A 24465-nucleotide genomic window follows, 5' to 3' on the forward strand; every position below is an offset into this window, starting at 1 on the left:
CAGCACTCGGGAGGCAGAGGCAGGCGGATTTCTGAGTTCGAGGCCAGCCTGGTCTACAAAGTGAGTTCCAGGACAGCCAGGGCTATACAGAGAAACCCTGTCTCGAAAAAACCAAAAAAAAAAAAAAAAAAAAAAAAAAAACAATCTGAGAGTAAAATAGGCAATAGACACTTTACAGTGTAGGAATACAAGCATCCGCAGCCTACTTCAACACCACTTATCAGGTATATGATGAGAATAGCAGTTATCCAAAAGACAGAAGATGATGCATATGAAGGCTGTGAAGAAGTACTTTAAACACTGGAGATAGGGTTGAAATGGGGTAGAAGCACCGCATAATTTCAAAATAATCTGTAACATGATTACTACTGAGTGTGTAGCTGAAGGGAATGAAATCATCATGCCAGAGACATCTGCAGTCACACGTGAACTGTATTACTCACAATAGCAGAGAAATGAAGACGTGCAGTGTCTATCAGGCAGTGAATAAAGGAAGAGTAGGAACATACCTAATGGAAAACTACTCAGCCATAAGTTCCTGTCATCTGTGAAGGCATGGCTCGAAGGAGAGTGGGTTAATGTTAAGTGAAATAAATCTAGCACACAAAAGAAAAAATGCCTCAAAATGTCGCTCAACTAGTTCGATTCCTTTGTGTAAGCGTATGTAAAATAATTCATTAATCTTTAATATCATTAAAGATTAACTATATTAACATCATAGTTTTAAATTATTTCTTTTATAATTGTAGTTATATAATTTGCCCCTTTCCATTGTCCAAACCCTCCCATATACCCCTCCTTACTCTTTCTAATCCATGGCATGTTTCCATTATTTGTGGTTATATACACATATGTGTATGTATGTGCATATATATGCTTAAATATACAAATATAATCTGTTTAGTCTGTATAATGTTACTTGTATGTATGTTTTCTGGGATAACCATTTACATCAAATGGATAACCAACTGGTGTATTCTTCCCTGGGTAAACTATTTCTGCTGCTCCCAGAATTGCTTAGTTGGCTGTAGGTTTTTCTCTAGGGTTGAGGTCTCATGGTCTTTTCTCTGAGCCCTTTGGCATGTCCATTGCTTTCATGCTTGTTCAGCACACATCCGGGCAGTCATGTGGCAAGACTTTCTGGATGTAGCTTCCGACATTTCTAGGAGACACAGCCTCACATAGAAAACTCGATGGCCCTCTTGCTCACTTCTCACCAGCCTACCACAGTGTTCCCTGAGTCTTACGCGCAGGAGCTCTTTTGTAGATACATTATTGGGATTGGCCTCCAAAACTCTTCACTTAACATCTGATTTAAAGTACCAAATTTTGCCTAGTGCTGATAGCATAGTGATTAAGAGGAAGGAGCACTCAATGTACCTGAGTTTAAATTCTTGTTCCACCACTTAGGTCTAGTGACATGGTGGTTAGTGACCGTTTGTGAGTTAGATAGCAGTTGTTTCAGTTGTAAAATGGACTAGTATCTACCACGATGATGCATTGTGAGAAATAAGTAAGTGGCTCCATAGAACAGTGTTTGCTGGGCATTATTTTTATTCTCTTATGGATGTATATAAAATTATAGTGACATGATTTGGAAAACCTGAATTTCTTTTGTATCCTTTTTCTTGTTACTAAAATATCTATTCAGTTACTAATATTATTCTCTCTTATTTTCCTCCCTTCCAAAATAATATAAATAACATTTATCCCTTCAACAACAAAAGCATTCAATTTCTTACTGTGTCAACTTCAATAATGTCTTATACTTTAAATCTTCTATAAACTTCATAATATTGGAGCATTGTGCTTGGAACAGGAGCTGTTTAAACCAAGAAAGGGGATAGAGCAACATGTGCCTGAGAAAGAAAGGCACAGTCCCCCCCCCCCCTTAAAATTTTTAATATAGTTGCAATACTTTATTTCTAACAAAAAGTATGTAGGCACTGTCGTGATCAACAGTGCATTTCTTGTTAGATATATATAGAATCATAAGAAAACCCACAAATGGTCTCACAGAGACATCCATCTTTTTGGTCTGAGTGAAAAGAAGTTAAACTTATAAGGTAGAGTGATGCTGAATATGTATTTTCTTCTCCCGTTTGGTAGATATTAACTCCTACTCAACTCCTAACTCATCAAGTTGATGATTCAGCTTTTTTTCTACTCTTTATTCAATAATCGGTTGTTGGAGCATTTTTTTATGTGCTGTGTACTATTTTATGTATTTCACAGGTTTTATGATGCTATATTAGTATCAGCACCATGGGAATAGATTTTCATTTACTCCATTGTGTAGGTGAGAAAGTGGACATACATGAAGACTTTACTAGGTTGCCTAATAGTACTAATTTGCAGTAGAGAGCCAGGGTGCCCTCCAAGTCCCTGGCCACGGACCTTGCTTGGCTGGGCTTCTAGCATACCTTTTTCTAATTTTTCTAACTTGGTTCTGTTACTTGTGTTTATAGCTCAAGGATCAACCTCAGTTATTAATATTATAATTTCTGTTTCCACCACAATCTCTTGTCCCCACCCACCATATCAGACTATCTTGTAGGTCATTGAACAGTGCAAATACTGTTCTCTTTGAATGAATGACTTGATTGTCTTCATTTTGGTAAACCAGAAGGCAAGACATTAAGTATAAAATAACCACTAAAAATGCTTTAAAAAGCACTACACACTGTTGTGAGCAAGCAAATCCTTCTGAGAAGGGTTGTATATGAAATTTTCTCACTTTTATCATTTTGATAAGGCTTTTAATTTTTAAGGTATGTTTCTCCAGATTTATAGTTACATGTTATTACCAAGCTTGAAATCTTCTCACAAGTTTGAGAGCTAACATCCTGTGTGTCTACAGTCATTGCTTGAACAATTGACATCTTTAAAGACATGTAAGATGTCTCTAGATATGTTCATAGTTATAACACAGTTTAATATATTTATGGTTATTATTTCAAAATGATTCTTTAAAAAATAACATACACTTAAATTTTATCATATTCAAATATGGTCTTGTAATATGAAATAAACACTGCTTTATGAATATTCCTATTCATAGTTTCAACTTTCCTTGTAATTAGCTGTGAAACCTTGGACAAACTCCAACTGTTCCCTCTGCATGTGTTGCAATAGCAGAAATTTCCTCATCATGAAAATAGGATTGTGTTACCTCTAAGATGTCTCTCAAATCTGCATCCTGAGTCTTAATTTTATTTGTGTGCCATGCTCCTTTATTTAGCAGATATCACAAAGACAATCAACTGCCTCTGCTCTGTCATAAAGAGAATTAATGATCTTGGTGATAACAAAGGAAGGCCGAACTATTCCAGACTATAACTATTAAAAACACATTGAAACCAAACATAAAAAGATTTTAAAGTAAGATAAAGATTGTTATCTGCAATAGCAACAGTAAACATCGTTCAGTTCTGTGAACAGTATAATCCTGCTTTTGTCATTCGGAATTGCTAGATAAGACTTACTAAAACAGCATCATTCCTTTCTAATATAGTGCCAGTTCAAATGGCTGTCCTTTTCCAGCCACAATACCCAAAGTTCGCATATACTTTAGCACTAGGCAACCAATCTTATTATAATTATTTCAGGTAAGATAAAAGGACATAGAATCTTGGGTATTCTGTACTTTTCTCCTTTTTTGGCTAATATCCACTTATTAGTGAGTACATACCATGCACATACTTTTGGGTCTGAGTTAACTCACACATCTCAAAAAGGTCAACAAGCTGAAGTGCCCAAGTGAGGACACCCAAGTGAGGATGCCTCAGACCCATTTGGGAGAGAGAAGAAAGCAATCACAAGTGGGAAGGGAGAGAGGACCCTAGCAGGGAAAAGAGGAAGGGGGAGGAAGGGAGAGGAGAACCTGATCTGGTATTAGGTGAGGGAAAAGGACTGAAGCCCTGAGGACCAGCCTGAGGAAACAGACTTCAGGAAATAGGAGGTTGAGGGGACATTCCAGAATGCACCAGAGACCTGGGAGGTGAGAGACTCTCTGGACTAAAAGGGAAAGGCCTTAGATGAAATGCCAGACTTTAGGAAGAAAGAACTTATAGAGCCCACCTCCAGCAGGAAGACAGGACATCAAACGAGGGATGGGGTTGCCATCCCACAGTCACATCTCTGACCCATAATTGTTCCTGTCTGAAAGAATTACAGGGATGGAAATGGAGAGGAGCCTGAGAAAAAGAAGGTCCAGTGGCAGGCCCAAAGTGGGATCCAGCTCAAGGGGAGGTCCCAAGGCCTGACACTATTACTGAGGCTATGGAGCACTCACAAAAAGGGACCTGTTATGACTACTCTCCGAAAGACCCAACAAGCAGCTAAAAGAGTCAGATGCAGATATTGGCACCCAACCAATGGACAGAGCATCTGATCCTTGTTGTTGAATTAGGGAAGGCTGAAAGAAGCTGAGGAGAAGGGTGATCCTTAGGAGAACCAGCTGTCTCAATTAATCTGAACCCCTGAGATCTCTCAAACACTGGACCACAAAACAGACAGCATACACCAGCCCCCAAGACACATACAGTAGAGGACTTCCAGGTCTGTGTTCATTTAGAGATGATGCACCTAACCCTCAAGAGACTGGAGGCCCCAGGGAGTTTAGAGGTCAGGTGGTGGGGAGTGGGGAGGAGGTATGGGATGTGGAACAGTCAGAAGGTGGGTGGAGAGGCGGGGAATGGAATATGGAATGTAAAAAATAATTTAAAAAAAAGAAAATGTACTTATGATTTTTTTTTTAAAAAAGGACACAGAATGCTGAAAATGCATTATGATGAATCTGATTGGCAGTAATTTTGTTTCCTAGTGATGATGTGTTTCATGTTTCACCAGGAAGTGATGTGGATTATTCTATAGGCAGTTGGCAAGGATAGACTGTACCAATGCCTTTCAGCACTTTGCATCATCCCCTCCAGAACAGGAATTCATTAGGTGATAGCCTTCAAAGACTGAACCCTTAATATTATTTCAGTGAAGTCACCGAGTTTTGTAACTAGATACATACCATAGAACACAAACACTCTATGTCTGGGTAGTTAGTTACTCAAGGAAACCGAAGTGACACCTATACAGATGTTTATGGCGACTGTATTAACAGCTTCTGAAATGAAAGCGCAATTTCATTCAGCTGGTGAATAGACGTTCACATTGTGATCCTCAAAGTAGCGTTGTTAGTGGCTATAAAAGAACGAACAACTGCTGTGTACAATAGTGTAGACAAATCTCAAAGTGCATTAAGTCTGATAACAGTTAACAGCTGTATTTCTTGTACATAATTTTCTAAAGAAGGTAAGTTATAAAGTAGAGGATAAGTAAAAGGGGGTTAGGAACTGCACTGATGTACAATGAGACATTTGAAGATAATGAAAATGATTTTATTCATTTTTTATTAGATATTTTCTTTATTTATATTTCAAATGCTTATAATGGCAGCATTTGGAAAGCTGAACAAAAGATTGCCTTAAGTTCCAGATATGAGCTACACAGTGTGTTCCAGGATTATCTGACCTACAGAGTTCTTACTGTATCCCAAATTATAAAAAGTGCAGATAACAGACTGCAAATCATTGAGCTTAACTGTCGGGATATTTTAACTCCATAAGCCTAATTCTTCAAAATTTATGTGTGTAGTTTTTGGATGTTGCATATATATTTTACTTTTATGGAATTTTAAAGATTATAGGTACAAAAGGTACAAAAACTATAAACTGTAAAACATCTAGAATGATATAACTCTTAAGTAGAAAACATTTTTAATATGAAAATGAGTTTGTCTTGAGTGTTTTTTTCCTAGCTAGGGGGAATATCTCACCTATAGTTATGAAATTCAGAAAATTAAAGCAATCATTCAAACATCCTAAATTTAATTACAGAGTAACTCTGTTAGAATTTCTTAGCCCAGATTGAAAACAAACTAATATCTTGTACCTAAACTTATATGCAAATTCCAGGCTGCTCATTCTTTTATAATTTTCCATTATTAAAGTAGAAAAGTTGCATTATCTAGTGTTCATTTTCATTACACTAATTAATTTTCTCATAATTAGATTTTTATTATTTTCTTATTTACTACATTCTTATGCAAGAAACTAATTCCACTGAAGTCATATGCATTCAGCAAAATGCTGAAACTCTGGCTCCAGACTTTAAATTACTTTTAATTACTGACAGTGTGGTTTTCAGGATTGAAATAAACTGCATGTTAGCTGTCAAAGGCCATTTAACCTGAAAGACAATATTTTCATGTAAACTGAATTTTAAATAAACTATGAAAACTTGTCATGCTAGGACCTTATTTTATATGTTAAACTCTCCTTGCCATTTGTTAAAGCACGTGAAAATGCTGATGGGAACATGGGGAAATATTTTCAAACGATAACTTTGAGCCCTACCAAAATGAAAATGCAAGTAAGAATTCACTCCAGAAAGCTAGGAGGAAATACCTTAAGAGTTTATGCCACAAACGACTGATAAATCTGTAAGAGATGGTAAAAGCCCATCTTGTTCCATATGTCACACAATGTACACACACATGAAAATGCCATCCTTCCCATCAATATGCATGACAATTGTGCTTTATCAGTTAAAATAAACTGGATATAGAATGTTGCAGACTTTCCTGCCTATAAGATGATATCCTTGAGCAAACTATCCCTAGCAGTGAAAAGCTCTGTCACCGACCTCACTTTTAGGGGGAAATTTTCCCTTGCAGACAAGGAGTCGACAGGGTTAACTTGTATCTGTAAGAATCAGGTCATAGTTTTGTGTACCAAAGATGGCTTGACAACATACTTAAAATTTCCTGCATTTTACTGTTAATAAAGTTAAAAGAAAATCTAGTGAAAGCAGGCAGTGGAGCCACATTAAATTGTATGTGAAATGCCTGCTGTGCTTATCTGCACTCTAGCTGCTTCTCTGAACCCATGCTCCACATTCTGAACTATGTGTATAAAGTTAAACATTGTAGAAAGGCATAACCTGATAGCACAGATAAAATAAGGTTGCAATTTAGTAACTAGCCACGTGAGTACACTTACGACACTTGTGTCTTCAGTATTTCTGCTTCCAGTGTATTTGGACTACTTTGTGTAGTCCAAATTGAAACTGGGAAAAATCTGGCTAGAATTTTAAAATACCAGAAAGGTTTAAGTAACAGTCATACCACACCCTGTATTGTAACATGTCAAAATTAATAACCAATTTTAAAACAATTACTTGCAGGCAAAATTATTGTCAATGCAGCAAGCCAGAGAAACTGCAGTTGAACAGTACAAAAGGCTGGAAGAAGAAATACAGACATTACGAGTTTACTACAGGTAAAACATTTTATACTTCAAGTAAAAATTTTTTTTGAGAAACTCCTGTATATGGTGTTGTAATTGTGAGAGAAGAAATTTGTCAATGAAATTAAACTGTGGGGATTTAAAGCATTTTTATAGTTTGTAAACTATCTAAAATAATTCTTTAACCCTTTGTTTCTACACTGGCTAAAGCTTACATTTTCGTCATTATAATTAGCATGATTCATCTACATAACTAGTTGTCTAAGTGACAGCTGGTTAGTTGCCGTATTTGCTCATCTAAGTTCCACCTCTGAAATGATGTGTTGGGAGATATAATCAGCTTTCACCTCTTTTTTCAGCTCGTATCTTTTATACTATGCTATGAGACATTTCTAAGGAAATGCCTCAAAAGATACTTAACAACATTATTCTTTTTTCATTCTAGAATTAGTTAGAAAAGTAAATTTAGTTGTTAAAATTAACACTTTATATTAAAAGGAAGTATTACAGAAAGTATCATAATGCATACTATACAATAAGGATAAATAATTTTTATGATACTTTTGTTTCAGGTTTCTGAGTGGTGTATGAGAGATGTATTTTAGGTTACATGTAAAATATGGGACCTTGATGGACCATGGTAAAAGAAATAGTTTAATATGCAGTGTCCTGTATGATTCTTGAATGCTAAGTCTACAGCTACCTTAAGTCTGAACTGTGACAATCCATTGAGACTACTGGATTAAACTTTAATTGTATTTTTCTCAAACTAACCTAGTTAGATGCCTAAGATGTAATTAAATCAAAACAAATGTCAATCATTTGCAATAATGCACGTATTGTATCATGATATATGTATGTGTTTCATTATTAATGCATTAAATAGCAGCAAATCTAGCAGTACGTATATTAATAACTGCTATTTCTTATTAGAGATGCTTATGAATGCTATTTGGGTGATAATTGCAAGTGCTATGGAATAAGAATACCCGTCATTTCTGTCAGCACGAATGGCTCAAGCACTGCGTTTCTTACCTGTCTTCAGGATTGTAGGAGACACTGGACCCCCATGAGAGTTCTTGGAAAGAAAGTCCTAATATTTTCCTAGCAAACAGCTAAGAAACCCTGCCTTCAGATATACAGGACACCTGCCGTGCTTGGTTACTTCTATGGATTGAATTATGTTCCTCCCTGCAAAACCTGGCTGAACTTCCATAACTTCTCCTTATGACTTTATTTGAAATGGTGTCATTACAGAGGGAAACAAGCGAAAATGAGGTCATTTGGGTGAGCTTTAATCCAGCAGGACAGGTGTTATATGAAAAAGAGGAAGTTTGTGCAGAGTCAGAGAGATACTAAAGAGATTCATCATAGAGACACATAGACAGAGGACAGCCATGTAAACTGCCACCAACACGCCAACACTAAGTTTGTCTGGGAATGATTAACAGCCAACACAGAGAGTATAACCACATGATACCTTATTTCAAACTTCCTGTGTCCCTAACTTTTTCTTGTTTTAAACCATCCTCCTTTTAGTACTTCATTACAGACTTGTAGAAAACTTGTAAAATGCCACCTATGTTTGTGTGGTTAATTTGCTTGTCGGATTGTAGTGTCTATAGGTTAGTGTACAGGTAGGCAGGCCCTAACGGTAAAGGAGAGTATCTTGCTGTCCCACTTTTGGTGGTTTGAATTGAAGAATGAATATTGCAGTATTTGTATGGTTTTTTTTTTTGTTCTAGTCTTAATTATAGCTATCATTAGAATCACTTAATTTTCTCACTAATAAACACAGGCTTAGTTTCTATCACCCACATCCAGCAACTCACAACTGCCTATAACTCCAGTTCCAAGGAATATTATGTCCTTTTCTGATATCCCTGGGGTCACTAGCACAAGTATGTATATATATATATATGCAGGCATGTAAAAAGGAATAAATATTTCTTTAAAGAATCACCTAGAATCATCTAAATCTGAGTTGTATAACCTAACCCTAAACAGTTAACAGTTACTGCCATAAAGATACACTTTCAACATGCCGTTTCTACCTTAAGAGGAATTTAGTCTTACATAAATTAACCTTACCTTTCTGAAAGAGCCACTGGAACTGCCTTCTGCTAGAGTTAGAAAGAGATGGGATTTAGAGTCCTGCAGAACAGCAAGATGTCCCGACAGTGAAATTAGGTAGGTGTGAAAGAGATTAGAACAGTTGTAAAGGCCAGAGACTAACAGTGGCCAGCTTGAACTGTGGAGTAAATTCCAGATCAGCCTATGTGGTACCCTGTTCTTAATATAAAACAAATAATTAGAGTCTAGTAAATAGAGGTGTTTACTACCAAGCCTGATGACCTGAATTCAGTCCCTGGAATCCATACTGTGGAGGAGGAGAACCAATTCTTACAAGTGTTCTTTCACCTCCAAACACACATGTGCATGCATGCATGCACACATGTTAATATAAAAATAAAAGAACAAATGCTACAAGAGGTGTTTATGTCAGACATATCAAAAAAAAAAAAAAAAAAAACAACTTGTCCAATCATTTACCGGAAATGCATTGGGAAGTTCATCTGAGAAGATTCATGTACCTACCACAATACAAAAGGTACTAGGAACCTTCATGAAATGCTAATAAGAATTTAAAATGGCTTGGCTGCTATAGAAAACAATGTGACCCTATGCCAGTGCCTGGCAAACACAGAAGTGGATACTCACAGTCATCTATAGGATGGAACACAGGGTCCCCAATGGAAGAGTTAGAGAAAGTACCCAAGGTGCTAAAGGGGTTTGCAACCCTATAGGTGGAACTACAATATGAACTAACCAGTACCCCCAGAGCTCCTGTCTCTAGCTGCATATGTAGCAGAAGATGACCTAGTCGGCCATCACTGGAAAGAGAGGCCCCTTGGTCTTGCGAAGATTATATGCCCCAGTACAGGGGAGCACCAGGGCCAAGAAGTGGGAGTGGGTAGGTAGGGGAGCAGGGGTGGGGGGGGTGGGTATGGGAGACTTTTGGGATAGCATTTGAAATGTAAATGAAGAAAATACCTAATAAAAAATTGGAAAAAAAAAGAAAACAATGTGACAGTATCTCTAAAGTCAGACATAGAATTACCATATTACCAGTACTTCTACCCCTCAGCATATACACAAGAGATTAAAACACAGGTTCCAGCAGGTGTTGTTATAGCAATGTAGATAGCATTATCCCCTCAATAGACATAGCCATGTGACCATCAACAAACAAATGAAAAAACAAAATATGGTAGCATTTGTCTTTCTACATAGAATGGAATGTTATTCAGCTTTGAAGTGAAGTGGAATTTTGATATAGGTCAAACATCATGCATAAATCTTAAAACTTATACTAAGTAAAAACAAAATAAAATACAAACCAGCACACCAGGAGAGGTGATGGACACCTATAATCCCAGCACTTGGGAGGTATCGGCAACAGAGTTAAGCTCTCAAGGTCTTCCTCAGCTAAATGAGCAAGTATTGTATGGTGCCTTCTATATAAGCTACCTAAAAATAGGCAAATTCTTATAAATAAAAATTAAGATGTGCCTTTCGAATTTGTCACTATACTGGGGGGAGGGGTGTCAAAAGATAAGCAACCAGGAAGCCAGAAAATATTTAGACTTCAGACTCAAGGTAAGTCTCCATGACTTCTCTTTACTTCATGTGCCAGGGCTATAGCCAGCCCCTGAACAATCCATCAACATAGTTCAGTACATGGCACCAGGAGAATACAAGGACTATGGCCTCGCCACAGAGATGACATGGATTTCCAGTGAACGTGCTAACTACTTTATCATGTTAGTGATTTAGTCTCCTTGGAACACTGAGTAGTATCCAGAAGCCTCTGCAGACAGGCATTTCTCTGTACAAAAGGGTGTGTTCCACCTGCTGACTGATGCGTACAGCAGCAATGTGTTAACACATCCCTGCTTAGGGTAAGGCTGCTTTTCACCTGTACAGTAGGAGTGGACTACAGTGCCCTAAGTATCAACTCATTGCCCATGGAAACCTTCTCTCCTTTAGTCTTTGACTGAAATCATATCTGATATTACTCTGTGATCTCTGATTGATAGCAGATCTGACCATGTGTTCTATAAGGTCAGTCTGCAGAGTGTACTATGTGGGATATATTTCTGTCTTGAATAAATGAGTTTATTAAGTATATAGCAATCAAAAGTAAAAGGACAAATACTAAGTGGAGTTGAAGCAGCAGGTAGCTAGCAAAATATCATCAAATGGAAACTTACCACATTCAGCAGTGGTGACTGGAACAGAAAGTACTGCCAGCAAATTGGGGGCCTTCAAATATCCAGTGGATACTGGGAAAGCTGAGGCAGTCAGTGGGAGCTCACAGTTGGGATTTATCTCCAGGCCCAGGCTTCCCAGAGCTGAGCTTCAAGCTTTGTATTCTCACTGAATATACTTTTATTTACAAGAGGAACAATATTAACATCTTTTGGAAGTAGGTCACCTTCAAGCTCACCAAATACCTCAAGGACATGTTTTTTGTTGTGGTTTTGTTTTGTTTTGTTTTTTTAATTATATGTAAGTACACTGTAACTGTCTTCAGACACTCCAGAAGAGGGCATCAGATTTTGTTAGGGATGGTTGTGAGCCACCATGTGGTTGCTGGGATTTGAACTTAGGACCTTTGGAAGAGCAGTCGGTGCTCTTAACCACTGAGCCATCTCGCCAGCCCCCAAGGACTTGGCTTTTATACTCGTGGGCTGTCTTGCTGTTTCTCTTTCTTCCCTCATATAGTCTGTAGATCAGCCTAGCCCAAGAATGAGTATTATAGAGGACGTATTGGGAGATAATTGGAATTAATGCAGCAGTCTAGGACAGAAGGACCCTTCTCACTCTCGTAGTCTGCTTTCAAGGAGTTTAAAGAGCACTTGACAGTGTTCCCATACACTGTGAATTACACCATGCCTTTCTGAACCGCACACAGCAGGTCAAGGAAAGAGCTGAGAAAGGGGTCAATTTGAAGAAGTCTCATTTGTGCCTCCTGAGGGTACCACTGAATGGGCTTTTTCTCAAAAACATCACATTGTAAAACAGATGTGTACATGCTTGTGATACAAAACACAATGGTTTTACACACACACACACACACACACACACAGGTATGCACATATTCATGGAGACACATAAAGTGTTGTCCATAACAAACCAACACATTTTTGTCTCCCTTCCCTCTTCTCTCCTTCCTCTCTACCCAGAGACTTAGAATGACAAGACAATTAAAGTGTGGGACAATGTGATGACTGCTGTTCCTCCTGAGGGAGAGACAAAGGCTGCAGAGTGGAGAGGCTGGCACTGGGAATGAGGAGGGAAGGGGTGCCAGGAAGAAAAGTGATGCTTTATCATCTTTGTGAACAGGGGAAATATTCCGTGTTTGCTATAGAGTGTAAGCTCTTCATCTTCATCTCTAAGTAACTATTATTAAATCTCTACATTTTCTTAGTGAAAAAAAAAAACATGAAATTAGAATACAGTTTATCAGAGGCTAGGGGAAGGCAGGGCTAGAAAATTGCATCCTAGTCATGAGAGTTTTACAACGTTGTGTTTTACTTACCTCCAGTGAGTCAAATACTTAAAAACTCATAAAGAGTAGTGACTTTGTTGTTTTACCACGATTTTAAAAATGTATAGACAATCCTCTGCTAAGATGTTCACACCGTTATTTTAAATGGCATATAGATAACATCCCTGAGATGTCCAAGTCTAGGAAAAAAATTTCTCAAAACAACAGAATTTAAAGTCCTGCACTATCTGAGTCTCATTTAATTTTGTTAATTAAAGTTAATTAAATCTGAATTAATCTTAGTTTTATTTAAGAAATGCAAATAGTGTTTCTTGCACACTTAAATAGATGGTGCTTATAAGTCCATGTGTGAAATACAACTGATTCATACAGTAATGTGACTTCTCAAAGCTTCCCATATTATGGAAGAAAAAGAAAAGTTCTGTTCTAATTGGAGAAAACTAATACAAGTAATATATGTTCAGAGAGATGCATAGACATATATCTTATAAATTATTAATTGTGTCTATCCAGGCTTAAAGAAAAATAGCTCTTCAGCTGTTCAGACAGATTTGCATTTACCCAGACATGTATGTATATATGTATGTATGTATGTATATCTAGTAATAATCTATATGATTATATACTAAATGATATATTATATATATGTGTGTGTGTACACACACACACACATGACTGGCTTGCCTACATAATTCCAGAAGGTGCTGCTGGAGGATTTAAAGTCTAATACCACTAACAATGTTATGTAGCTGTATGTAGCAATACCAAGCAGGCAAAAATGGACCCACTTCTGCAATAGAGACAAGCTTATTATGGTTGTGATCAACTATTACTTTTGGATTTGTTGTCTATGCAGGAGGAATTTACATCTGGTATTATAAACCTAGTGAAATCATAGATCCTAGTCATAAGTCTGCTGTTTTTAAATAAATGGACACAGTGTCTTCATAAAACTGCCTTCTGAGCAATGATGATCATAAAATCGAAGACCCATACAGCTTCATATACCTACGAACCTTTAGTTTTTAAGAAGAAGCCAAAAATACACACTGGAACAAGTACATCATTTTCAATAAATAGTGCTGGTCAAACTAGATGGCTTCTAGATGACTTCTAGTTTGAAGATTTAAAAGATTGAAAACAGATGCATATCTAGAACCCTGCACAAAACTCAACTCCAGGGTGGTTAAGGACCTCAACACAATACAGGATACCTGCATCTGATGGAAGAGAAAGTGGGAAATGAGCTTGAGGTCATTGGCACAGGAAAGGACCTTCAGAACAGGACACTGTTAGCACAGTCACTAAGAACAGCAATTAATAGATGGAACCTCACGAAGCTAAAACCCTCCCAAAACTTAGGATACCCAAGATATAAGATACAATTTGCTAAACGCATGAAACTCAAGAAGAATGAAGACCAAAGTGTGGACACTGTGCACCTTCTTAGAATTGGGAACAAAACACCCAGGGAAGGAGTTACAGAGACAAAGTTCGTAGCTGTGATGAAAGGATGGACCATTTAGAGACTGCCGTATCCAGGGATCCATCCCATAAGCAGCTTCTAAACGCTGACACCATTGCATACACTAGCAAGATTTTGCTGAAAGGACCCAAATATAGCTGTCTCTTGTGAGACGATGCCGGGGCCTAGCAAACACAGGAGTGGATGTTCACAGTCAGCTATTGGATGTATCACAGGGCTCCCAATGGAGAAGCTAGAGAAAATACCCAAGGAGCTAAAGGGATCTGCAACCCTATTGTTGGAACAACATGATGTACTAACCAGAACCCCGGAGCTCTTGTCTCTAGCTGCATATGTATCAAAAGATGGCCTAGTCGGCCATCAATGGAAAGAGAGGCCCATTGGACTTGCAAACTTTATATGCCCCAATATAGGGGAATGCCAGGGCCAAAAGAATGGGAATGGGTGGGTAGGGAAGTGGGGGGCGCTATGGGGGACTTTTGGGATAGCATTGGAAATGTAATTGAGGAAAATATGTAATAAAAATATTAAAAATTAAAAAAAAATAAAACCCTCTTTAGAGCAGAGAAAAACATCAAGCAAGCAAGAGCAGCAGCTTTGAGACTGGTGGAAAAAGTCGTTACCCATTCATTATACATCTGTCAGAAGGCAGTGTCTCAATACTCACAGAATTCAGAAAAAAAAACCCTAAACATCAGTAAAACAAATGGTGAGATTAAAAACGGGGTATAGAACTAAACACAGAGCTCTCAAAAGATGATGAAACAGAAGTGCCCAAGAAACACTTGAAGAAACATTCAGCATCCTTAGCCATCGGGACTATGCAAGTTGTAACTTCTCCTAGATTCCATCTTACTCTAGTCAGAATAACCAAAATCAATAAAACAGATGACAGCCCATGGTGGCAAAGGTGCATAGAAAGGGAACACTTGCTAATTGCCATTGATAGCGAAAACTGGTACAGCCACTATGGAAATCAGTGTGGAGGCATCTCCAAAAGCTGAAAAACCAATCCACCATGGGTCTAGCTGTAACACTTCTAGGCATATAGCCAAAAGACTCTGCATCTTGCTGAGGGATCCTTGCTCATCCCTGTTCATCTGTCAATCTTCATGATTCTTGTTCATCTTTGCTCTATTCCTAATAGCTAGAAACAGGGGAAAGCCCAGATGTCCATCAGTAGATAATGAATGTGGTACATTCACAACATGGAATATTACTCAATTTTTAAGGAAAATGAAAATTTCAGATAAAGGGTTGGAGCTAGAAGTAATCATTAAGTGAGGTAACACAGATACAGACAGACAAATGTTGCATGTTTTCAATAATAGGTTGATACTAGCTTTTAATTTTCATGTTTGCCTATCATTAAAATATCTGCATAGGCTAAGTAGTTCATAGGGGAGCAGAGGCAGGAAGGGTCTCTTTCACGGAAAGAAAAATAGATTATAAGTTATAAGATAAAAGAGACACTAGATTAGGGACATTAAATGAAGGTGCCAGAGGAAGGGCAGGTGTCTTAGTTAGGGTTTCTATTGCTGTAGAGACACCCTGACCGGGGAAACTTCTAAAAGAAAATATTTAACTGGTATCTAACTCAACAGTTTCAAAGGGTTGGTCCATTATCACCATTGCAGGGAACATGGCAACGCGAAGGTAGACACGGCGCTGGAGATATTGCTCAGAGCTTTATATCTTGACCAATGGGCAGCAGGCAGGCAACCACTGGGCCTGATGTGGACTCTTTCAATGGCAAAGCCCACCTTGAATCATACACCTCTCCAAGAAGGCTACACCTATTCCAGCAAGGCCCCACCATCTTCTTTGTTTCTCCTTTTATTAAAAATAGATTTTTTTTTCTTACATAATATATTTATTACAGTCCCCCACCCCTCTACTCCTCCCAGTTCCTTTCCACCTCATCTCCCATCTGGATCCATTCCCTTTCCGTCTCTCATTAGAAAGCAAACAATCTTCTAAGGCATAATAATACAATACAATACAATATACTATGGTAAGATAAGATAAAATAGAAACTAATATTTTGGAATTAGACAAAACAAGGAAGCAAACAAACAAAGAGCCCAATTGAAGTCACAAAATACAGAAGCTCACTCATTCACACACTTGGAAATCCCATATAGAAGCAACCACTAAACTGGAAGAGATAATATGTGCACAAAGGACCTGGTACAGACCAGTACAGGCCTTGTGCACACTGCCTCAGTCTGTGAGCTCATATGAGCTTTGAGTATCTTGATTTATAGGACCTTGTTTCCTTCGTGTCTGCCCCCCATCTCCTCTGGCTCTTACATGATTTCTGCCTCCTTTCTGTGGATTCCTTGAGCTCTGAGTGGAGGTGATTTGATGGAGATATCCCATGTATGGCTAATTGTCCCAAGGTCTTTCCCTCTCTACATTTGATCTAGTTGTGGGTCTCCTTATTTGTTCCCCTCTGCTGCAGGAGGAAGCCTCTCTGATGATAACTGGGCAGGGCACTGATCTATGAGGATAACTGAATGTCCTTTAGGAATCATTTTAACACAATTTTTTTAGACCAGTATTATTTAGTTTTACCTTAGGTCCCTGGGCTATCTAGTCTGTGATTCTTGGCCACCCAAGTAGTGCCAGGTATGAGTTCCATCTTGTGGATTGATCTTTAAATCAAATCTGGTATTGGTTGGTCACTCCCACAAGTTTTATATCACCATTGCCCTGTATATCTTTCAGTCCGGACACCATTGTAGAAAAAAGGGTTTGCTGCTGGCTTGTTGTTTGCATGTCTCCTTTGGTAGCATGCAGAGTACCTTCCTGTAGTAAAGAAGCTAGACTGTATGAGTGAAAGCTGTGTGTAGGCACCAGCTCAGCATCTCCATGTTCAATGACTGATATGGGTGTTGTCTTCAGCAATGACATCGGGGCCATGTCGTGAGTTTGTGGAGAGTAAACTATAGTCTTGGCATTTAACCCTTCTAATCCTCTTCAAACAGTTCACCAACTAGGGACTACGCGTGCACACATCCAAGTAAGGTGGCCATTCCCATTCAAAACACCACTACACTCTAGAGGGTCCCCCACATCCTATGTCCCAAAGTTGCCTGTTTCCATTCTTTACGCTGGTCCTGAGGGCTGCAGTCATTCTCCCCACCAATACCTGATCATGTTCCCCTCTTCCCCTCGTTATCCCCTTTTCCCAACCAAGTCCCTCCATCCCTCTCCCCCACTCCAGTGATTGCTTTCTTTTCCCTTCCAAGTGGGATTGAGGTGCCCTCACTTGGGTCCTTCGGCTTGTTAACCTTCTTGAGTTCTGCGGATTGTACCCTGGGTATTCTGTATTTTTTTTTTTTGGATAATATCCACGTATCAGTGAGTATATACCATGTCTGTCCTTTTGGGTCTGAGTTACCTCACTCAGGATGATATTTTCTAGTTCCATCCATTTGCCTGCAAAACTCATGATGTCCTAGTTCTGAATAGCTGAGTAGATTTACACAATTTCCATTGTGTAAATGAACCACATTTTCTGTATTTATTCTTCTATTGTAGGACATCTGGGTTGTTGCCAGCTTCTAGCTATTACAAATAAGGCTGCTATGAACATAGAGGAACACTTGAGTTTTTGATCTTAGCCATTCTGATTGGTGTGAGGTGGAATCTCAGGGTCGTTTTGATTTGCATTTCCCCATAACTAAGGACTTTGAACATTTCTTTCCATGCTTCTCGACCATTCGAGATTCTTCTGTTGTGACTTCTCTCTTTAGCTCTGTACCCTGTTTTTTAATTTAGTTATTTGGTTTTGGGGAAGTTAGCTTCTTGAGTTCTTTATATATTATATATTAGCATATTAATAGCTAATAATTGGAATTGTTAAAGAACATTTTCTTTATTAATTTCCAAAGCAGTGACTCACAATGGTAGCACACAGTACAAGATACAATAAACTGACATCTTTAAGCTACCCTTGATGTGTATAAACTTCTAATACCAACTGCTGTCATAAAGAGCTAAGTCAACATTGACTAGGGCTGTGGATGATGTGCCAGCAAGACATAGGCAGGACCGGCAGGGTCAGCGCATGTCCTGGACTTTGCATTGTTGTTTTGCCATGGTGCTCTTCATCTTGGATGTCACCCAGAAGGAAACATGTTTACCTGCAGTTAGACTTTTAAATGTTCCAGATTCAGTTACACGTGAAATAATTTTTTCTTTATATCTTAAAGTACTTGTTCTATAGAGTTAGCAATAGGGTTAACAGAAGTTCATTAGTTAAAATGGATTTTCCCCATAATTACAAATAAAATCAGATCATGTTAAGCCAGATAAATATAAAGCTATTGTGCTCCCCTTAAAATCTCAAACCTAAACGAAGCACAGGGTCCCCGATAAAGGAGCTAGAGAAAGCACCCAAGGAGCTGAAGGGGTTTGCAGCCCCATAGGAGGAACAATAATACGAACTAACCAGTACCCCCAGAGCTCCCTGGAACTAAACCACCAATCAAAGAGCACACATGGAGGGACTCATGGCTCTAGCTGCATATGTAGCAGAGGATGGCCTAGTCGGTCATCAATGGGAGGAGAGGCCCTTGGTCCTGTGAAGGCTCTGTGCCTCAGTATAGGGGAATGCTAGGGCCAGGAAGCAGGAGTGGGTGGGTTGATGAGCTGGGGGAGGGGGGCGGGGGGAGGGGGGTGGGGGGAGAGGGGTTTTAGAGGGGAAACTAGGAAAGGGGATAACATTTGAAATATAAATAAAAAAATATCTAATAAAAAAGAAAAAGAACGCCTTTAATCACAGAACTCTGGAGGCAGAGGCAGGCAGATTTCTGAGTTCAAGGCCAGCCTGGTCTACAGAGTGAGTTCCAGGACAGCCAGGGCTATACAGAGAAACCCTGTCTCAAAAAAACAAAACAAAACAAAAATAAAAATAAAGAAAAAAAGAAAACAAAATTCCAAACCTAAGATAGGAGACTTTGAAGATGATTTCAGCTTACTGTCATATTTTATGGTATGTATTATGTTCTCCTTTTATGTTTATAGGGATTCATGTCTATTAGTATTCTCTTAATAAAGTACCTGTCATTTCTTCCAATGGCTTTTAAGGCTTGACAGTTCTGACTGAAATCACAAATACACAATATTCAACTGCTCTATAAACCAGGAAGTTCAAATGTATAAGCATTTATAAATTTAGCTTTATTAGATACTAGTCTGATTAATGTTTTGATTTACTTTCATTCATGACAAGTCTAGCTGTTCTCTCAAGTTTGGTGAACAAAAACAATTTTTAAACATCTGTCGTGTGAAGCAAGGTAAAAACTGATGTGTACCAGGTCGCTGGCCCTGGAAACCTTAGACTCTGACACACAGATGATGGTACAGTCTGCTGCTGAAAGCTGAGGTTTGCTCATCATTTTATTGGTAAACGTTTTCTTTTTCATTCATTCTTTTCATTTGGTGTAATGTTTTAATTCAAAACTAACACTACAGTAAGACAGATGGTGCGTGTTCTTTCTTGAAAATGACCTTTGACAAGTAATTAACCTCTCAAAGCCTCAATTTCCTGACATGTAAAATAGGAATTCTGGTTATCCTGCCTCATTGTCAAGATGAATCAAGTGAGAGGACACATCTGTAACTTACTCAAGGACACATCCTGTAGCTTATGCTGCCGTCCTGGGTGGTGGACCCAGAAAGGCGAGCCATGATCCTCATCCTGACAGCAAGTTTAAAGCAGCATCATTAACCTTCCCTTGCCTTTCTCTTCCTTCGGATCGGAGGTTTGAGCTGGACAAGCGTTTCTGTTTCATCCTGTTGAGTTTTTTACTGTTTTCAAGTCTGACTGCAATATTATGACAGGAGTATGAATCACTCCATAAGTTTTCTTTGAAAACAGATTTTTACTGGAATTAGAAGATTTGTTTGTTTTTCTCCTTGTAGGCACTTTTAAGACTCTTGAATCTGGAGAGATGGCTTACTGGCTAAAAAACTGTTGTACAAGAACCTGATTTTAGAGCCACAGAACCCATGTTAAAGAGCAAGATGCGCTGTTGTGCATCTGTAATCCCAGCATGGGGTAGGGGAGAGGCCAGGACCTGCTGGCCAGCCATCCTGGCTAAAACAGTTCAGATTCCATGAGGGATCCTATCTCAAACTAAAAATGCAGAATGACAGAAAAAGATACAAATATCAACCTCTGTCTGGCCTTCACATATAAGGGAGAACACTTCTACACACACACACACACATACACACACACACACACTCATGCACACATGCACACACATTTATTGATGAATTGTAAAGTTACCACATTGTCACAACAATAGAAGAGAACATGAGGAAAATAATTGAAAACAATTTGTAAATGTCATAATGAAATTGGATAGCATACCTTGTATGCTATTTAAAATAAATTAATTAATTAAATCATCAGAATGAGAAATTTTTTAACCGAAAAGATATATATTTGATCAAAATGGTATCTCAAACTCAGATTTAGCTGTTTGTGATTCAGTTGTTTTTTTGTTTTTTGTTTTTATTTTTACACAGGAAATATTTAATGCTCAGAAATCTGTGAGAAAAATATCAATTTAGCAACATTTATCCTTTTCAATTTATCAAAAGACTCTCATGGATTTCACCATTAATATTTCCAGTTCTTACTACCTTGTATCTTAGAGTTTGGTGCAAGAGTTCCCTGCTGTTATCTCTTCTGCATCTTTGTGCGATATCATCCTATTTGCAGATGGAAAAACAGAATCACAGAGAGGTGAATGGGTATGTCTTAGATTACACCATGGCCAGAGATAAAAGTGTAAATTATACCTAATACATCTGATGACCTGGATATTCAATGTACCTACCCCACCTCATTCTTCACACTCCTGAGGCAAAACTGGAACTCCAGCACTATCTTCCTGATTTGGCTCTGCTTGAGATGTTTATTGCACAAACCATATCCCTAAGCCATACTAATGATGGGTTAAACCATTAAAAGAACATGACCTGCTTTGGAGTTTAGCCGTCTTTGTCTGTGTTCAACTCAACTGTACAAATTATAACCGCAGTCTGTGTCTGGATTTATAAATAGACTACACTGAATATTCTTTTGAGAACTTTTAATCTCTAGCATTATATCATGTGTCAGGCTACAGAAAGGAAATAAATACTGGACCTGACAGTAATTTTATCCATGCACTCATAATACTTCAGTTTTATTAGTAGGTTATAATATTACTTTGTTGTTTTATCGCTGTTGCCCCACAATTACCAACGTAACAGTAACCTTATTAGTAAGTAATCATTAACCAGATAGCCCATCAGTTGTGAAGGATTTATTAAGAGCTGAGGACTCTGCGACCCCGTGGACAATAGAGTGTCACAGGGCAAGATGCAATCACTATTCTCAAGTAGGAATTGTGCAAAAAGAAAATCTGTATTCAAAGTCAGCAAGTAATACCACATACTGTTAGATGAAGTTATTGGACATTCTCAAGTGACAACAGAGGAGAGAGCATTCCTGCTGGAATAGAGAGTTTTATGGGATGCCTGGAGATGAAGACATGATTGAATCAGTTCCTAAGAGAGGATCCTGTGCTCTGGAAGCAGGGTTCAAGCAGGAGGGAAGAGGTTAATGGGCATATCGTATCACATCATGGAATTGGGAGGATTTTGCAGAAATTTTAATTTAACATGTACCTAATTTGCAAGCTCGTACTTCCTTGGGTGCTTTGGGACATGAATGAATTGCTTAAATCTTTAACTATATAAATTATGCCAAAATGTTTCTGTAATTTAAAAATGTAAGTAGGATTTAAAATATAAAGGAAATTTTGAACATCTTCTTGGAGAATTTCTGGATGTACAATTCAAATGCACAGTGCTTGCCTAGGGTGTACACACCCCTGGCTTCCATTCTCAGCTCAACAACAACAAAATGAGTGTGCTGTACAGCAGGCAGAATGGAGTTCACACGGGCTCTTTACTTCCTGCTGGGACTGTCACACCTCAGACAGTTCCATTCCACCCCCACTTTCACATACAGACCTTCACTCTCTCAAATTATGTTAAAGGAAATCCACATATTATGCAATGTCACTTTATAATTGTTTGTGGAATTTAGTCTTTGAAGTTTTCCACAGTTAAGTCATCTTGGTACATCTTTATGATACAGCTAACACTGAGTTTTCAATTTATCTTCTTTCTCCTCCTTATCATTAGGGGAAAGAAGTAGAAGCCACATACATACATGTAGAATGAAAATTTTTTCAGAAATGGTACCATTCATTTCACTCTTCATATGTTTCTTTTTATATGTTAGCTATCAAACAATATTTATCATTATTATATTTGAAAATAGATTGAAATTGACATTTAAAAGAAAGATAAGTAAAATATAACTATTTTTGCAAAGAATATATTTTGTAATTTTTTATCTAAATACTTACGTTTAAGGTATAATAGGAAATACAAATGTAACCAAATATATAATATAAAAAGAACAAAGAGTAAAACTCATGTGGCCATCTGAGTAGATGGAGAAAAAGGACTTGATAGACTATGCTTTAAAAAAACCACTGAGAAGATGAGGCATAAGTGTGACCTTCTAAACCTGGGTGGGGAGAAACATCTATGAAAAACTAGTTACCATCACACTCAGTGAGGAAAGCCCTGGGTGTTTTCCTATTACAGTCACACTGGGTGACAAAGGTTTCCATCCTTGCTCCTTATATAGTAGAGGTCACAGTCAGGGCATGTGAGGAACAAAAAGTACATTAAACTTTTGCTTGTTGGAAAATGAGTAAAACTTTTAGTGTCCACATACGACACTATCACATGCAGAAATCCTAATGAATTCAGTTTTATAAACCTTAAAATAATAGAAATGTCTGGTAGACTTTCAGCATCAAACCAATGTATAAAAATCATCTAATTTTATACACAGTCAAAAGAACATCACTTATGTTATCATCAAATCATACTTCAAAATTAGGAACTAGTGAAATGTGGGTTTGTAAATAAGAAGGTGTCATGTAGTTAAACCAAGGGGGCCCCCTAAGTTGATCTAAAGATTCAGTGTGATCCTACCAGATTCTCAGAAACTTTGTTATAGGAACTATAAGCTACTGGTAAAGTAATCCTAAATTTAAGGATTTTACAAGACAAGCTGTTGCATTATTTCTTTTCTTTTTGGATAATATATCTTTAAAGAAGAGGGATGCTAGAGGGTTGAGGCAGGAGTAGGGGGGAGCACCTTTTTAGAGGCAGAGGGAGGGGGAAAGGGTAGGGGTTCATGGAGGGAAGACCTGGAAGGGGGACAACATTTGAAATGTAAACAATAGGGGGCAAGAGAGATGACTCAGTGGTTAAGAGCACTGGCTGCTCTTCCGAAGGTCATGAGTTCAATTTCCAGCAACCACATGGTGGCTCACAACCATCTGTATATTATTGGATCCTATGCCCTCTTCTGGTGTGTCAAGGACAGTGTGGTCATATACATAAAATAAATAAATCTTTAAAAAAGAAATGTAAACAAATAAAATAATTAATAAAAATGTTTTTAAAAAGAAATACATTTCATCATATATTAAGATAATTATAAAAGGGAAATCTTGAGTAGCAGTCAGTTTGCTGAAGAGATTGAACTCATGAAATACTTGACAAACTCCAGTCCCACTGGTTACAGGAAGTTCTGTCAACCACTTAAGGAAGATTAAAAACCGTTTGTAATATTTTTTAGAAAATAAGGTAGGGAATATTTGCCAATTCAATTGATACAATTTTATGTTAGCATGGAAGCCATTCAAAGGCGTAACAAATAAGTGAAAACTATAAGCTGGTACACCTCATAAAGATAGTCTCCAAAATTTCTACCCAGACTCGAAAGCAGACCCAACAATATGTAAGACTGATCCAGCATTGTAACAGTGCTTTATCATTTGAGAAACAGGGTAATTCACACAGTTAATAGAGTAAGGGGTTAAAAAGGGATGCAGAAAACCCACATGAGAAAATCCAAAACTCATTTACTTACTCGGTCAATCCAATTAAGAACGTCTAGGGACAACCTCACATAACCTATCATTATTAATGTTAGTCTCACTGAC

General features: G+C 38.0%; 1 protein-coding gene across 1 annotated transcript in view; it reads left to right on the forward strand.

The window, feature by feature from the left end:
* Mipol1 (mirror-image polydactyly 1) overlaps positions 1-24465 on the forward strand; it is a 301756-nt gene that overhangs the window by 214727 nt on the left and 62564 nt on the right. The window contains exon 9 of the mRNA XM_021178974.3: positions 7240-7334. Within this exon, the coding sequence (XP_021034633.1) occupies positions 7240-7334 (95 nt within the window). The remainder of the gene's footprint in view (positions 1-7239; positions 7335-24465) is intronic.

This window comes from Mus caroli, unplaced genomic scaffold (genome assembly GCF_978045245.1).
Source record: "Mus caroli unplaced genomic scaffold, Mus_caroli_1 scaffold_14, whole genome shotgun sequence".
Classification (NCBI taxonomy): domain Eukaryota; kingdom Metazoa; phylum Chordata; class Mammalia; order Rodentia; family Muridae; genus Mus; species Mus caroli.